General features: G+C 58.8%; 1 protein-coding gene across 4 annotated transcripts in view; it reads left to right on the top strand.

The window, feature by feature from the left end:
* Positions 1 to 9,331: 9,331 nt before the first annotated feature.
* The window catches only part of LOC144936784 (genetic suppressor element 1-like), a 54,171-nt gene continuing 46,811 nt past the window's right edge, over positions 9,332 to 16,691 (top strand). For 3 of the 4 annotated variants that reach the window (XM_078863927.1, XM_078863925.1, XM_078863924.1), the window contains exons 1-2: positions 9,332 to 9,798; positions 10,237 to 10,549. In XM_078863927.1, the coding sequence (XP_078720053.1) occupies positions 10,507 to 10,549 (43 nt within the window). In that variant the 5' untranslated portion in view covers positions 9,332 to 9,798; positions 10,237 to 10,506. The remainder of the gene's footprint in view (positions 9,799 to 10,236; positions 10,550 to 16,691) is intronic. The other variant, XM_078863926.1, reaches the window with a different exon arrangement.

Here is a 16,691-nt window from a genome sequence, read left to right as displayed (position 1 = left end):
GCGGCAGCGGGGAGAACGCCCCCCATCGGCGTTGGGGATGACGAGGCCCCTCTCGGTCCCCCTCCACCGGAGCTCTCCGTCGTGCCGCTGCATCGCCAATGCCGACAAGCGAAGGCGGATCACAACCTGTGCCGGCTGGAAGACCTACCAGAGGTGGCCTTCGCAAATGTCAAGAGGAAGGTGCTCTACTCCTACATGGTCCGGTTTCACCAACAGGACACCCTGAGGAGCCACAAGGAGCACGCCTGGAGGAGAGCCCTGCTGCCCTGCGTCTCTCCGGAGAGGCCTCGCTGGAGGCAACTCTACTCCAGCCCGATGTACAACCGCATCGGCGACCTCAGCTGGAGCATCGCCCACGGCACCGTCACCACCAACGCCTCCCTGGCGCGCTTCACCGACACGCCCCCGGAGTGCCGGTTCTGCGGTAAAGTGGAGATGGTGGCGCACCAATACGTGGAGTGCAAGAGCCTGGACTCGCTGTTCAAGGTCCTGAGAAACATCCTCCTAAAGTTCAGCCTCCACTTCTCCCCGACGGTCCTCATCTTTGGATACCGAAAGGGCGACGGATCCCAACATCTTCAGGGGCTGGTCAACGTGCTCGTCAGCTACGCCAAGCTCGCCATTTACAGGGCGAGGATGGTGGCCCTGGAGGGGAAACGTCCGGCCAGCAGCCTGGGCATCTTCCGCGCTCTGGTCGGAGCCAGGGTGTGGCTGGAGTTCCGCCATGCGCGGTTGACCCACGCCATGCCGGCCTTCATGGAGCAGTGGGCGATGGAGGAGGCCGTGTGCTCCGTGGCAGATGACGGGGAGCTCTGCATGCTGTTGTAGTCAGTTCGAATTAGGTGCACACACACGCAACTTGGAGGCAACACTATTTATTAAACGGTAAATAATATAACACTCTACATGAGGTGGTGACCACCTTCCTCAACTCACTAACACTCTGGAACACGACGCAGACTGGACCAGGCAGGCAACGGCCTGCCTGGCCCAGGACGACGACTCGGGACTTGACGACCGAAGATGTCTTCACCTTGGAGTACAATACAACAGCCGCCGCGCCCTGCGTTCACACCACGCTTATATTTGGTTTGGCGTGGCTGGCTCCGCCCCGGCGTGGCTGGCTCTCTTCAGGCCACGCCTCCCTTCCCAGGACACGCCTCACTTCCCCCACCTCTGGGAGGGTCCGGATCCCTCCACCACGTGACCCCCCAGGCACCCCCTTGGGGCCCCCAGCCTTCGTACGGGCCGACACAGTAGTGACCTTTCTCTGTCACTACACTGTTATGAGCTACCCGTCGGAGGCCGTCGGACTGCGAGGGGGGCGGCGTACATAACGAGAGAGTGAGCGAGAGAATGAGCGACAGAACGAGCGAGGGCTACATAAAGCCCCGTTTAAAAAAAAATTACGAAATGATGAACGAAACAAAGTGCCGAATACACCGAGCATCTTCTTGTTTCCACTGATCGTAAAAAAAAGGAGGGAGAGAGGAGAGAGAGGGGGAGAGGAGAGAGAGGGGAGAGGAGAGAGAGGGGAGAGATGGAGAGAGATGGAGATACGTTACCTTGGAAGTGGCGCGCGCTAATGGGGTCTTTGTGGGGGCCGACCCAGCCGTAATTGTGACTCGGTCTGATGACGAAGCCGCTTCCTCGCCTCTCGTCTTCCCTTCATATCTTTTCATATCTCCTCACTATCATTCATATCTCCCCCTCTCTTTCGTCCTCGATCTTCCTCCTGCTATCTCCTCCTCTCTCACTATCCTCTCGTCCCATCCTCCCTTTCACCTCTCCATCAGCCTCCTCTCCCCACTCTGCTCGCTCTCTCTTTATTTACGATCAGTGGAAACAAGAAGATGCTCGGTGTAGTCGGCACTCTGCTTCGTTCATCATTTCGTAATTTTTTTTAATTTGCTTTATGTAAACCCCCACCTCTCGCTCACTCTCTCGCTCCCTCCCTCTCTCGCTCTCTCTCTCGTTCTGCACGCTGCCCTTCTCGCAGTCCGACGGCCTCCCGCTCTCTCCGCGTGAAGCCGATTACCGGGAGAGGCGTAAACAGAAGCGCGATTGAGTCCGCGGCGCGCGGAGTCACGAGGCGAGACTCTCACGACCCGGACCATAGACACACGGCAACACAGAGAGAGACACACACAGAGACACAGACAGAGAGAGGTAGAGACAGAGAGACACAGATAGACACAGACAGAGAGAGGTAGAGACACAGAGAGAGGCAGAGAGAGAGACAGAGAGACACACACAGAGACACAGATAGACACAGAGACAAATGCCGATGCATATGTACAGAGACAGACACACACAGTTAATAACACAGAGACACACACACGTAGTTAATAACACAGAGACAGACACACAGTTAATAGTTTCAAGTTTCAAGTTTATTTATTAGGTATAGCCCTGTGAGCCATTCGGCTCTTGAATCGGGTGCAACCGCAACAAACACAAAACAAAAACATGAACAAGAATACATCTTAAAGTGACTATGTGCAAACAGAAAATCCAAGAAAAGACAGCAAAATATTGCAGAAAAAGCACCGTACACCAACACTGTGTGCAAAAATCCCAGTGGGATGCAAGTCAAACAACAACAACCACAAGACAACTTAGATTAAGGCCATCAGTCTAACTCTGTACTACAACAAACAAACATGGCCAAACCAAAAAACTTTTCGAAAATCACCAAAATAAAGCCATAAAAGCAATGAAACAGTGGTCATAGGAACTGTGACCGAATTTTCACAATAAACGACGTACACAACATGTACCACCAAACCCTGCAGCCATAGCTGGCTGCATGAGTCACTCCACAACAGCAGGAGCATCAGTCGGAGTGTCAACATTTTTCAATGCACCTTTAAGATCGGCACATTAAATCAAAACACAGATCATACTTTGCAGCGATCGTCCGGAGCGAAACATTGTATTTTAGGCCACGAAATTGCATTGGCAGCTAGGGGTGTGCAACTCATCTGTGTGCAAAAATAATAATAACACGGAGACACACAGAGACGGATTGCGTCTCATTGTTTTCGTCCCGTTCCCTTCAGTCGACAGCTGAAATGAGTATCTGCTGCGGCGTGGAAGAACATCCGCACCGGGGGAGACAAAGGCGGCCGGGCGCGGTGCGGCCCACACCCCACACCTTTGTGTGTCGCTTTGATGGATGCTCGCCTAGGCCTCTCTCCCCACCTCCGTCTCCTCGTGTTGCTGAGACTCGTGGCGGCTTTGAGAGCCCCCCCATCCACCCCGCCCCCCTTCTCCCTCTCCGAAGCTGCTGCGTGGAGGTTTCGCTCGCGCCGCCCTCCGCCTCGACACGAGGAGCCGCATTCGCGTTCCTCTGGAGCGCCACTGCAGCGCGCTAATTGGAAGCCCCAATTACCCGAATGAGTGAGTGCCGCGTGTGAACGCAGTCACAGATAGCGAGGAGGGGGGGTGACCCCCCCCCTCCTGCTACCGCACCCCGCCCCCTCGTTCAGTGAGTCTCAGTGATCATTGTAAACCCGAGTCTAACCCTACAGCTAAACCTAGCGCTCAGCCCACACTCAACCCTGAACCTCGACGTAACTCACCCTAGAGCTCGCCCTGACATTAGAACGACCTCCAATTAGCACGGTTGGCTACGCACAGTGCGAGCGAAAGAAGTCCAACAGCAACATCCCCGTAGACGGCGACTCCTCCACTGCCATCCCACGCAAGTCTCGGGCGCGGTGCCCAGGAGGGATGCTGCCTCCCGCGTGCTCCCGCGTGCTCTCAAGGCTCCCAGGGTCGCTCAGAGTGACACCGACCCTCTCGTGCTGCTGCTGCCGCCGCTGCGGTGTCGGCAGTGCAGGTGCACAAACATCAGCCACATCAACTCGCCGCCGCATTCGCCAACAACTCTGTGTGGCCTTACAAGGAAATGTATGTAGAACTATATATATACATTTGGGTGACGTTTCGGGCAATGACCCTTGTTCATAGCACACACACACGCAAATATGTAGTCCCGAGAGACGGAGCGAGCGACAGTCGGAGACTGCGCCATGCGCTCCACGAACACCACGACCGCCACGGGGTCCCTGAGCGGGAGGTCGTTTTGTTGGCAGCGGTGGCAGCCGCGCGGCTTCTCGCGCGAGGCTCGCCCAGAAGAAGGTGCCGGTGGGGCAAAGCCGCCTCCTCCTCCTCTCCCTTCGCCCTGGCGAGGCACTTGGCCGCGTGGTCCCTGCTGCCTGCGGCGAGGCGGATCTCTCTCCGCGCCGTCTCCCCTGCAGATCGCCACGCGTGTCGAGCCGCGCGCTCTCCCTGTCCCCTGCGGAGGGGCGCCTCGCGGCAGGCGTCGGGCGCGGCGCGTCGAACTTTGCGGAGCGTCTTACAATGCGGGGCAGACGGCTACTCCGCATCACAAGTGCTGCTCCTGAACCCGGACCCTGGAAAGGAGTTCTTCGGGGTCCGAGGGTGGGGGGGGCTAATCCCCTGCCACTCGCTGATACCTCCTGGCCCCTGCCGTCCCTCTGGCCACGTGAGGTCTCCCCCCCTCATCCCCTCTCTCATCCCCCCCCCTTTCTCTTGCCCCCCCCTCTCACCCCCCCCCCTCACCCCCCCCTCTCTCGCCCATTCTGCGCCTCTCGGCGCCTTGCGCTCCGCCCGCAGTGCCCGAGACCCCTCCCCGAGGTGGACAGGGGTCCAGCCGTGAGATGCCACCTGTCCCGATTTTCCCAGGATCGTCCTTGCGTCATTGTTGGGTGTTCTGGGGATCTGTGATCCTTACCGGGCAATCACACCCACAACGAGACAAGTCGGTCCGCGCTCACAGCACTTGCCCTAGAAGTCCGTTGTGTCGATCTGGGGGATCTTTGTGTGAACGAGTAAACAAGGAAGTGAGTGTGCGTGGGTCCCTGTGGGGACGTGCCTGGTGCTGTCCCTGACCTTCGATTCCCCCGCGGTTTAACCGCCGGGGGGACCAGAGGGTGGGGGAGGAATGCTGCCCTAGGGTGGGGGAGGGGTGGTCGGGGCGAAGGGGGCGGGGCGAGGGGGGGGCTGTCTGTAGACACAGCCTCGTCACCCCTGGCTGCTGGAGCTATTTCTGTGTCAGCAGTCAAACACGGCCCCGTGTTTGCGGGGGCGAGGGGGGCTTCCCACCCCCATCCTCAGTGCCCCTCCCCGCCACTCTCTCGCCATGGCTCCACCTCTGCCGCCCGCGTCGCGGCGCCCTCAGCTGATGCCCGGCGCGGGGGGTCCGGGTAAGGAGGTGGGATTCTGGTGGGGAGGTGGATTCTGGTGGGGAGGTGAGGATCTGGTGAGGAGGTGAGGATCTGGTGAGGAGTAGTCGTGTCGCGGTTAGCGCAATGCGTCACGAACCTGACACCCCGAGTTCAATTCCCGCTCACGCTCAACATCAGTGCCGATTATATTTGATCTGAACCGGTCCTGGACCTCACCTAGGTCGACAAAGGCGGCCAGGCGTGGTGCTGGCCACCCATCTTGTGTGCCGTTCTGACCTTCATAGGTGCTCGCTAACAGCACTTACCCCAACAGTCTGTTAAGGTTATATGGGGGATCTTTGTCTTTGATGGGGAACGGAATTGCAACGCTCACGGTCAACACCAGTAACGATTCATTGATTCAGGGCCTCCATGAGATACTGGGGAGACGAAGGCGGCTGAGCGTGGTGCTGGCCACCCACCTCCTCGTTTGCCGTGCTGGCCTTTATATGCGCTCGCTAACAGCACTTGCCCCAACAGTCTATTAAGGCCACCCGGGGGATCTTTGTCTCTGCTTGATGTCTGGGTGTAAAGTTCGACACGAGTCGGCGTGGAGGAGGAAGCCCGTGGGTCCTGTGACCCCACGTGACCCCACGTGGTCCTGCCCCGAGTGTCGTTCCCACGCGGCTCCGCCTGGCTCTCAGTGGCCCGTGTCTGGCTCTGCGCGTGGCCCTGCGTGGCCCGTGTCTGGCTGGGGTCTGGCGTTGCGTGGGACCAGGATGGCCCCGAGTGGCCCCGAGTGGCCCGGTTCCGCTTGTGGCTCTCCCTGTGTGGCTCTGCGTGGTCTTGAATGGAACTGCGCGTGGCCCTGCGTGGCCTTGCGCGGCCCGACGTCATTCCGTGTGACCCCGCTATGCCCCGCGGTGTGACCCCGCGTGACCCCTACGCGCCTGTCCACGGGAGCCGCGGCGCGAGTCAACACGAGGCGCCCTCTCCCCGAGCAGCTCCCTCGCCGCCCAGGCCACCCCTGACCCCATTCATAACGTTGATTAAACTGTTGCGGCCAGCCGAGTTGGGCGGGCGGGGATGAGGCGGTGTGGGGGAGCGGTGGCCTCGCGTTGCTGCGTCTCCGTGAACTCGCGATGACCTCTCGCGAGCGGTTCGCACGGCCCCGCGGCACAGTCCCGCACAGCAGGGACGCCGCTCATTCTCTCTCCTCTCTCCTTCCGTGTCCTCCGCTCTCATTCTATCTCCTTCGCTCTCCTTCCCTGTCCTCCACATCGTCCTCATCACTCCTCCCTCTTCTTCCCTCGACCTCCCACCACTCCTCCTCGTCGTCTCAATCCTCCTCACCCCGGGCAGATGTTTCAGTCCCAAAGAAGCGATCGACCTGGCTCAGGGTTGGAGCCGTGTTGTGAGTGGGCGCTCGACAGGGGCAGGGGTGAGGCTTGTAATTGGTGTCTCGGGGTCGTGTGGGCGTTAGAGGTGATAGCGCGATTGGGTTATCGGTGACGATAATGTATTTGTATTAAACAGTTGTGGAGCGCAGGGCCCAGAGGCCCCCAAACGTCTAGCGGTCAGCAACAAACAGCACTGTGAGTTGTAGTCGATAATAGTGAAATGAGCGAGGTTCTTATAAGAGCTAAGTGAAATGAGACGACGATGACTGCAGACTCCAAAGTGGAGGAGTGCCAGGGAAGAAGCAGAAAGAGAAGCGAGGTGACCTGCAATGCGTGGTAAGTGTTTGTGTGAGTGGGCGAGGGGGTGAGTGTTTGTGTGAGTGGGTGAGTGTTTGTGTGAGTGGGCGAGGGGGTGAGTGTTTGTGTGAGTGGGTGAGTGTTTGTGTGAGTGGGCGAGGGGGTGAGTGTTTGTGTGAGTGGGTGAGTGTTTGTGTGAGTGGGCGAGGGGGTGAGTGTTTGTGTGAGTGGGTGAGTGTTTATGTGAGTGGGCGAGGGGGTGAGTGTTTGTGTGAGTGGGTGAGTGTTTGTGTGAGTGGGTGGTTGAATGAGTGGGTGCGTGAGTGAGTGAGTTGCGACCTGCAGTGTGGTGGTTGAACACCGTGGATGAGACGGAACCGTCCGTGTCGGGTAGAGACCGAGTTCTCATCATGGTGAGCCGAGTTCATGAGAACGGTGACCACAGTAGTCGCGATGGCAGAGTCTTGGGGTTGATGTTGGGGTCACTATTCGGGTTTGGGCTGGGGGCTACGGCCCATTGTGGCGTTGCCAGCGTGGGGGGGGGATTCTCTGGGTGCTCGGGTTTCCTCCCACGTGCATAATAAACCCAACTCATCATTCATCGGCTGAAAACATCTTACAAATAAAACCTCCAATGCAGCAGCAGCAGGCCCCATCCAGAGTCCTGCGACTCCGCGTGGTTCTCCTGTGTAAATTAGTACATCGAGTAGAGCAAAACTAAACTCTTTTTATTTTACCAAGTAAGGCCCACTGAAGCTGTATAAATGATGGCTCAATGAAGTGGCTTATCACGTGGAAATGTATGCCATCCAAATACTCTAAACGCATGTTGATTAGATACGTGGAGGGGAAACCCGGAGGACCCGGAGAAAAATGCACACGACCATAGAGTCGGGATCGAACCCACATCCTCCTGTATCGCAGGCGAGGTCGTTAACATATTGCATCCGCGTATCACGCAGCAGCAGAGCAGCGGTGGCAGCGGGCGAATTCGTTGGGTGCAGGGAGCAAGGTACGGGAAGTGAGAGAAGGAGTCCAGGTGCTCGGGGCCAGTGGTGGGGCGAGGGGTTGACGGTGTGGGGGTCGTGCTGGGACGTGGCGTTGACGTCGGGTTAGAGGTTAAGGGTCACTGGTAGAGTCCGGGTCAGGACTGGTCCCGGCGACGACGATGACGATGGTGATAGGATGAAGGCTGCGTTGGGATTGTTGTCGGGTGCGGGGTCGGGGTGAGGGGCTAGGATTAGGGTTCGGTGTCAGGGTCAGGATCATGACCCCGGGGCGGGGCTCTGTGCGTCTCCACTCCCCGGAGCTGAATTCGAGGTGGGGAGGGGCAATGGGCGGGGGGTGTTGGCTCAAACAAAGAAGGGAACTTCCTTTCACAAGCAGGTGCGGGGGGGAGGGCACCGCCCCGGGGTGACCCTGGCCAGGATCACGGCCTGGGACACAGATCAGGGTGAGGGGGGCGGGGCGGGAGGGGGCTAATGGAGGGGGGGGGGGCTGGCTGCTTATGTGGTGAGGGTGAGTGATTGAGTGGTGAGGCCGAGTGGGTGATTGGTGACTCCGTGGCTCGATAACAAACACAACAGCGACTCACCCCGCTAGGGGTCACGGGTAAACCCCCCCACCCACTCCCGCCCCCTGTTTATTTTCTCCGCTAGGCTGCACTTAAGTAGCGCGCTTGTGTTTGCAGCGACATTCTCACTCAACACGCTCCCCGGCTCCAGCTCCACCCCCACTACCAGATCGCCCCCTCCGCTACACCACCCCTCCCCTCTACTGCACCCCCCCCCTCTACTCCCACTACATCACCCGCGCCTCCTTCCATCACCCTCCTCGTCTTAATGAGCAATGTCCTCTTCATCATTCCCCTCCTCGTCTCCTGCTCCCCGCACGAACATTACCTAGCTGCATTGTGGAGGAGCGATGGGGGGTGGGGGAGCACGCGGGGGGGGAGCCAGGACCAAGGAGCAGGGAGCCAGAAGCGAGGAGCCAGAGCCAAGGGTCAGGGAGCCGCGCTTCTGCTGCGCACGGGGCTGGCTGTGCGGAGAGACGGAGCGAGAAGCGGGGGTGGTGCGGGGAGGGACCCTGGGAGTGGAACTCGGCGGCTCCCTGTGGGAATGAGCGGCCTCAGGGGCGGCTTGACCCCCCCTCGCGTCTCTGATGCAGGCGGAGCGAGTGAACCCGGGGATGCCCGGGGCGGAGCGGGGGCTCCCCCCTCCCTGTGCCCCCCCCCCTACACCCGCCCCTTCGCTCGAGGGGGAGGGGGCGTCTCGCGTGCCCGGGGGGTCAAACAATCAGCGCGCGCGTGGCCGCCCCGCGCCAGCGCCGCAGCGTCTAATGCCTCGCGCCCAGCAACCCCCGCGGCGCCTCCACCCCGCACCCTCCCTCCCTCCTCCTCTCTCCTCCTACCGCTCTCTCTCCCCCCTCCTCCTACTCCTCCCCCCCTCTCCCTACTCCTCCGCCTCTCGCTCGCTGGCAGCCATCCACAGCTTTGTCCGGCCGAGAGCGCCGTTCGCCGCCGCGTTCACCAAACCCGGAGTCCTGCGCGACGCTCGACATCACGAGTCATCAGTGGACTCACTCCTCCTCCTCCTCACCACCATCCTCACCATCACCATCCTCACCATCACCATCCTCACCATCTTCGTCGTCGTCGTCACCTCGCACCGCCCGTGCTTCTCGCGGCGCGTGAAGCCGGTGTGGAGGTGGCGGTGTTGATGTTGGGGTCCCGTGGTTCGTAACGAGGTCCCCTCGTATCGCCGCGACCCCCCGATGATGAGGAGCGGCCGTGACCCAGGAGCTCCGGTGTCGCGGTCATCATCAGCCTCTCCCGGAGGCCGCTCAACATCGTCAACATCGTCATCAGCAACATCTCCTCGCTCCGCCATTCCCGCGGCGTCTCCCAGGTGATCCACGGCCCCGCGAGGGGGGCGCACGCCCCGATTCGCGTGACCCCCGCGTGACCCCCTTCTTCTGGGACCCAAGTCCCAGGGACCCCTCCCATCCCGTGACTAACCCCCTCCCGCTCGCTCGATCGCTTTGATTCCGCACCGATGCCGCCTCGCCGTGACCCCGTCTCACCTCGCCGTGACCCCGTCTCACCTCGCCGTGACCCCGTCTCACCTCGCCGTGACCCCTGCTGACCACCCCGCGAGAGGAGGCGGCGGCGGCACCTCCGAGCGGTGTGGAGTGACCCGAGCGCTCGGGGAGCAGTGAATCAGCTCTGTGGCACTGAGTGAATTCATCTCCGTGGAGGAGGAGGAGGGGGGAAGTTCTAAGCAGGGAACTTTGACTCCCCCCCCACCACCCCCTCGTTATCTCCTCGTTATCTCCTCGTTACCTAGGAGCCCGCGGGGATTATCCGACCTTTGACCTCGCTCTATTCCGGGCTCGCGCGGAGACGCGGCCGCACGCGGGCGCCGCGACTCCGCACGGAGACCGCGAACCTCATCGCCACCATCGCCACCATCGCCGCCCGCCTCGTTTAAGTCTCCCGACCCCCAACGTTGTCGCTTCGTGAGGAGAACCCCCAACGGCTGCCCCCCCCCCAACTCCTGGACTCATGGGGCAGCGGTTCCCGCGGGCAGCAGCAGCAGCAGCGAGGTCAGCGCAGCATGTTTGGACTGAAGAGCGCTCCGGAGTATCTGCTGGGACTCGGTAAGGGACGGGGGAACACGGGGTGCAGGTGTGTGCAGGTGTGTAGGAGAGTGTACAGGTGTGTGTACAGGTGTGTGCAGGTGTGTAGGAGTGTGTGTGTAGGTGTGTAGGAGTGTGAGTACAGGTGTGTAGGAGTGTGTGTAAAGGTGTGTAGGAGTGTGTGTGCGGGGTGTGTGTGTGGTGCGTGTGTGTACAGGTGTGTAGGAGAGTGTGTGTACAGGTGTGTGTGTGGTGCGTGTGTGTCTTTGTGATTAGTGTGTGTGTGCAGGTGTGTAGGCGTGTGTGTAGGAGTGTGTACAGGTGTGTATACAGGTGTGTGCAGGTGTGTAGGAGTGTGTGTATAGGAGTGTGTGTACAGGTGTGTGTAGGAGTGTGTGTATAGGTGTATAGGAGTGTGGGTGGTGTGTAGGAGTGTGTGTACAGGTGTGTGTACAGGTGTGTGTGTGTGTGGTGTGTAGGAGTGTGTGTACAGGTGTGTAAGAGTGTATACAGATGTGTGTAGAGGTGTGTAGGAGTGTGTGTACAGGTGTGTGTAGGAGTGTGTGTATATGTGTGTAGGAGTGTGTGTACAGGTGTGTAGGAGTGTGTGTATAGGTGTGTGTGAGTGTGTACAGGTGTGTGTAGGAGTGTGTGTGTGGGGTGTAGGAGTGTGTGTACAGGTGTGTGTGCAGGTGTGTGTAGGAGTGTGTGTGAGTGTGTGTACAGTGTGTGTGTGGTGTGTAGGAGTGTGTGTACAGGTGTGTGTGTGAGTGTACAGGTGTGTGTACAGGTGTGTGTACAGGTGTGTGTACAGGTGTGTGAGTGTGTGTGCAGGACTCACCATCTCGTGAGTCCTGCCGGCCTGAATAGGAGTTCGCGAGCAGCATTTGCCCCAACGGACTGATAAAGGCTCCAGGGGGTTACTGTGTTTGTTTTATGGTGTGTGTACAGTATGATGCGTGTGTGTGTGTGTACGAGTACAGTATGATGCGTGTGTGTGTTTCTTTGACGTGTCCTCAAAGTGCACCTCGCCTGGCACAAGCGCCGTGGTAACGTCACGGCGGTTGTTGCGTGTTTCTGTATATAAGGATATGGAATGGTCTGTGTGTGTGCAGTGTTTGTATGTAAGGGTATATATCTACGTACCCAGTATGTGAGGGTGCTGTGTGTGTGTGTGTTTTCGGGTGCCCGTGTATAACATGTGTCAGTGTGAATGACCTGTGTGTGTGTTTATGGATCTGTGTGTGTACATTTCTGTAAATGTGTGCATGTGAGAGAGCGTGTGTGTGTAGGTGTAGTTGTATGTGAATGGATATGTTACGGTGCGTGTAAGGGTGTGAACGTGTGTGTGTTAGTGCGTTAATGGGTGTAAGAGTGTGTGTGTGTTGGTGGGGGGCGGTAGTGTAGTGGTTGCGCTATGAACCTGGTGACCCGAGTTCAATTCCCGCTCAGGGCCAACACCAGTGACGCTTAATTATCTGAACCGGGCCTCCCCTAGATCGACTCAGCCTCAAATGAGTACCTGGTGCGGTACGTAAACATCGCCACTTGGGAGACAAAGACGGTCTTTTTCTTTGTCTTATGTTATTGTATAGGTGTGTGAGTGTGTATGTCTTTGTCTGTGTGTGTGTGTATGTGTATGAGTGTGTGGATGTTAATGTGTGTGTGTGAGTGTGTGTGTATGAGTGTGTGTATGTTAGTGTGTGTGTATGTTAGTGTGTGTGTATGAGTGTGTGCACCTGGGTCTGCCCCGTGACCTCCTGCCAGCGGGCGTTCGACACTTCACGTGGCCTCAGGGTGCACATGGCCTGGCACAAGCGTCGTGGTGACGTCACCGCCACTTAGTGGCGAATGGCGGTTGTTGTTGTTGTTGTATGTTAGTGTGTGTGTGTGTTAGTGTGTGTGTATGTGTATGAGTGTGTGGATGTTAATGTGTGTGTATGAGTGTGTGTGTATGAGTGTGTGTATGTTAGTGTGTGTGTATGTTAGTGTGTGTGTATGAGTGTGTGTATGTTAGTGTGTGTGTGTGTTAGTGTGTGTGTATGTGTATGAGTGTGTGGATGTTAATGTGTGTGTATGAGTGTGTGTGTGTGAGTGTGTATGTTAGTGTGTGTGTGTGTTAGTGTGTGTGTATGTGTATGAGTGTGTGGATGTTAATGTGTGTGTATGAGTGTGTGTATGTTAGTGTGTGTGTATGAGTGTGTGTGTATGAGTGTGTGTATGAGTGAGCCTTCGACACTTCATGTGGCCTCAAAGTGCATCTAGCCTGACCATTATCTGAATCGGCTCTGGGTCTCCCCTAGGTCGACTCAGCCTCAAATGAGTACCTGATGTGGTGTGTAAACATCGCCACTGGGGAGACAAAAGCGGTCGGGCGTGGTGCTAGCCACCCACCCCCTCGTGTACCGTGCCGGCCTTCATGGGTGCTCGATATTCACTGTGTGTCAGCGAATATGTCAGTGTGTCAGTATGTATATATTTCAGTATGTGTGTCAGTGTAATTGTTAGTATGTATCAGCATATGTCAGTGTATCAGTGTGTGACTGTGAGTGAGTGGGTGAGTCAGTGGGTAAGTGAATGAGTGGGTGAGTGAGTGGTTGGGTGAGCGAGTAAATGAGTGGGTGAGTGAGTCAATAGGTAGGTGAGTGAGTGAGGAAGTGAGTGTGTGAGGAAATGAGTGAGTGGGTGGGTGGGTGAGGAAGTGAGTGAGTGGGTGAGTGCCCCCTTAGTTAATGACCCACGCCGCCATGCGCCATTTGGCTACTCGTGCTGGCAGGGTTAGTCGGGGTGTGAGTCTGGCTGTGAGTCTTGGTGTGAGTGGGGGTGTGAGTGGGGGTGTGAGTGGGGGTGTGAGTGGGGGTGAGTCTGGCTGTGAGTTGGGGGTATGAGTCTGGGTGTAAATGGGGGTGTAAGTGGCGGTGTGAGTCTGGCTGTGAGTCTTGGTGTGAGTGGGGGTGTGAGTGGGGGTGTGAGTCTTGGTGTGAGTCTGGGTGTAAGTCTGGGTGTGAGTGGGGGTGTGAGTCTGGCTGTGAGTCTGGGTGTGAGTCTGGCTGTGAGTCGGAGTGTGCGCTCAGTATTCTCCAGCCGGTAATGCCGCTCGCCGTGCCCCGCGGCGGGCACTGTAGATGCGAGGCGGCGCGTTTGGCAGAGGCTGTAATTTAGTGAAAGCGTGGGGACAAAATGTCAAACACTCACGCTGCCAAGAATCCCGGGGGCAGAGCGATGCGGGCCTACAGTGTGGCCCACGCACAGGCACGCCGCCACACCGACTCGCTCGCCGCCCAATTGACTCGCTCACTGACTTACTGACTTACTTATTGATACGCTGTCAGGCCGAGCGATTGCATTCGTACGTGGCTGCCTGGCTGACGCTCTGCCCGCTTCATTTACTGACTGCCTCATTCACCGACTGACTGTTTTTGTAACCGCTTGGCTGACTGTCTGACTGACCTCTTGACTTCTGACTAACTGGGCAATTGCGTAACCGCCTGGGTGGTTGTCTGCTATGCGGTTACCTGTGTGCATTATCCCTCACCCACGCCACCGCTCTGTCCTCTCTGTCCACGTGCTATGAAGAGTGATCACCGGGACGTTGCCCGTGATCGACTCCCCCTCATCGGGGCGCGTGCAGCGTGGTATTGACGACCCCGTCGGGTGTTTTGCGTCGCGCTTGGCATCGCTCGTCCCGTGCCAGCGCCGTCCGCGCTCGGCCCCGCCGAGTTTCCGCACTGTGCCGGTTTCTCGGCCGCGTCCTGACCAATTTGCCCACTGGCCTCTCCGCCCCCGGGTTGGAAACGCAGCGGCCGAGGAGGCAACCGGGCACTCGTCGTCGCGCCGGCGCCGCAGCGCCGAGGCTCGCTACGCCGCTGCAATCTCCCGGCGCGGCAGTTAAAAGAGAGGACGCGGTTCCTAAATCTCCCCCCACTCCCCCCCTCGACGCCCCCCGCCTCTGCCCGGTGGGTTCTGCCACCACGAGCAGCCGACCCGCTGGGGAGCCCGACGGTACGGCGTTTGGCCCGGCTGGGTTGACTCGGTACGCTGGATTATTGAGGTTCGCCGTGGCGATGGTTGTGGTGGAAGTGGTGGTGGTAGAGGATGAGGCGGTGGAGGTGGTGGTTGTTTCAATGGTGCGTCTACGAGACGTGCGCGATAGAGCAGAAGCAAAGTTGTGGTCGTTGTGTAGTTGTGCGTGGAGGTTGTGTTGTTGCCTATAGAGGTTATGTTGTTGCGTATAGCGGTTGTGTTGTTGCGTGTAGAGGTTGTGTTGTTGCGTGTAGAGGTTGTGTTGTTGCGTGTAGAGGTTGTGTTGTTGCGTGTAGAGGTTGTGTTGTTGCGTGTAGCGGTTGTGTTGTTGCGTGTAGAGGTTGTATTGTTGCGTGTAGAGGTTGTGTTGTTGCGTGTAGAGGTTGTGTTGTTGCGTGTAGAGGTTGTGGTGCGATTGATTCTTGGTGGCGTTCCGCTTGGCCCGTGTGTGAACTCAGAGTTCGCAGGATCCAGAAAGTGCTGCCCCCTTCCCTGTGGAACAGAGGTCGCTTGAAGGGACCTCAGAAGGGTTTGTACTGCTCTGTGGGATTTCCGAATGAATTATCTCTCTCAAGACGTGGCCCTAAGACCACTTTTGGGAAAACGAGAACCTCGGGGTGAGGCAGGGAGGCGGTGCGCTCCGGGGCTGGTGAACACGGTGGCGGCGGTGGCGGCGGTGGCGGCACTCTGCCGCACCTCGAGTACCTCGGATGCGGCCTTTTAATCTGCACCTTGCGTGTGCATTATGGGTAATGCGTGTGCATTGTGGGTAATGCGCCGGAGCTTAGCGCTGCTCTGTCGACACGAGCGGAGGTGCGTGAAATGCTGTGCAGGTGCCGGGAAGGGGGGGGGGGGCAAAGCTGCCCCTGGGATTATCCGCGCAGATGAGCTCTCGTTTGAATGGGGTCGCTCCCACCTGCCCTGAATAGCGCCGAGCGCGGCGGTGCCAAACATCGGAGGCTGCGCGCGGCCGGCAGGCGCCGCACACCACGGGAGCCACCTCCATCGGCGGGGGGTCGCCGGTTAATTATGAAGAGGAATCGTGTTTAATATTCGCGGTGTTGGTGGCAATTTGGTGACGAGCAGATGTGGCTTCCACGCCGCCCGGGTGCGTTTCTCCCCGTGCCTTGGCAAGTCGCCGGGACCAGTGTCGCCACTGGCCCAGAATCCGGCTCGCGAGTTTGGAATCTCCATGCCGGATTTAGCGCTCGCATTGGGAAATTGCTTTGCTCGGACTTAGCTCCGGGATTAGGAGTTTGCCTTGCTGGGATAGGGCACCTCGACACTTTGAATCCGGCATTGCCGTGGTTTCGAGGAACCCACCCGAGTTGGGTTTACGGTCGTCGCGAGCGTTTGCGGAGACGAGCCCCGGAGCGTCTGGCGCTCGGGGTGCCTTGCCGGGGTCGGGTCGCAACCCCGAGCCTTGCGGGCACGCAGGGTCGATGCCTCCCAACCAAGGATCGCCTCGGCCCGAGCCGACGACCGCGGCCCCGAGGAGCCGTCCGCCCCGTGGCGCACGGCGACGTCGTGGCAGCGGCGGCGGACGGCCCGGCGAGCGGCCGTGCCGATCGCTCCGCTTGCTCGTGGCTCGCGGCCGTTCGGAAGCGGACGAGTTAATTGGCCGGTCCCCATGCGAGGGCAGGAGGCGCCCTGTGGCAAGGGGAGCCGCTCATTGTCGAGAACGGCGCCGGAATGTGCCGACGCTCCCCGGATTTCCTCATTTATCGCGAGGGGGCCGCTGGTGCCCGAGCGGCCGAGTGCGGCTGGGAGCGTCTCTCCCTCCCTCTCTCGACCCTGGAGCAGGGGCGGCCGTCACTCTGGGGGAAGGGGTCTCTGTGCACGCGCGGCGATGCATCTCGCGCCTGTACATCACAGCGTCCGCATCCATCAATATACGACTCGTGTATTGATTGGTTTGGTTGTGCATGGCGAGGCCTACGATGATGGGTGAGTGCGTGGGGGGGGGGCTCACTTGGCGAGTGTGGGGATCGTGATGCTGCTGCTGCTCTCATTATGCGTCTGGCACCGACGAAGGGCCGTGGGGAGGGGTCGAGGGGGGAGCCTTTGAGAGCCAGGGACCCCATGACCCCAGCTGTTTATCTCCCGTAATGACGTCCCCATCATGTGCGTGTGTGTTTGC

This window comes from Lampetra fluviatilis, chromosome 17, assembly GCF_964198595.1.
Source record: "Lampetra fluviatilis chromosome 17, kcLamFluv1.1, whole genome shotgun sequence".
NCBI classification, from domain to species: domain Eukaryota; kingdom Metazoa; phylum Chordata; class Hyperoartia; order Petromyzontiformes; family Petromyzontidae; genus Lampetra; species Lampetra fluviatilis.
Note: the sequence above shows the minus strand (reverse complement) of the source record. Positions and strands in the feature narration are given on the sequence as shown.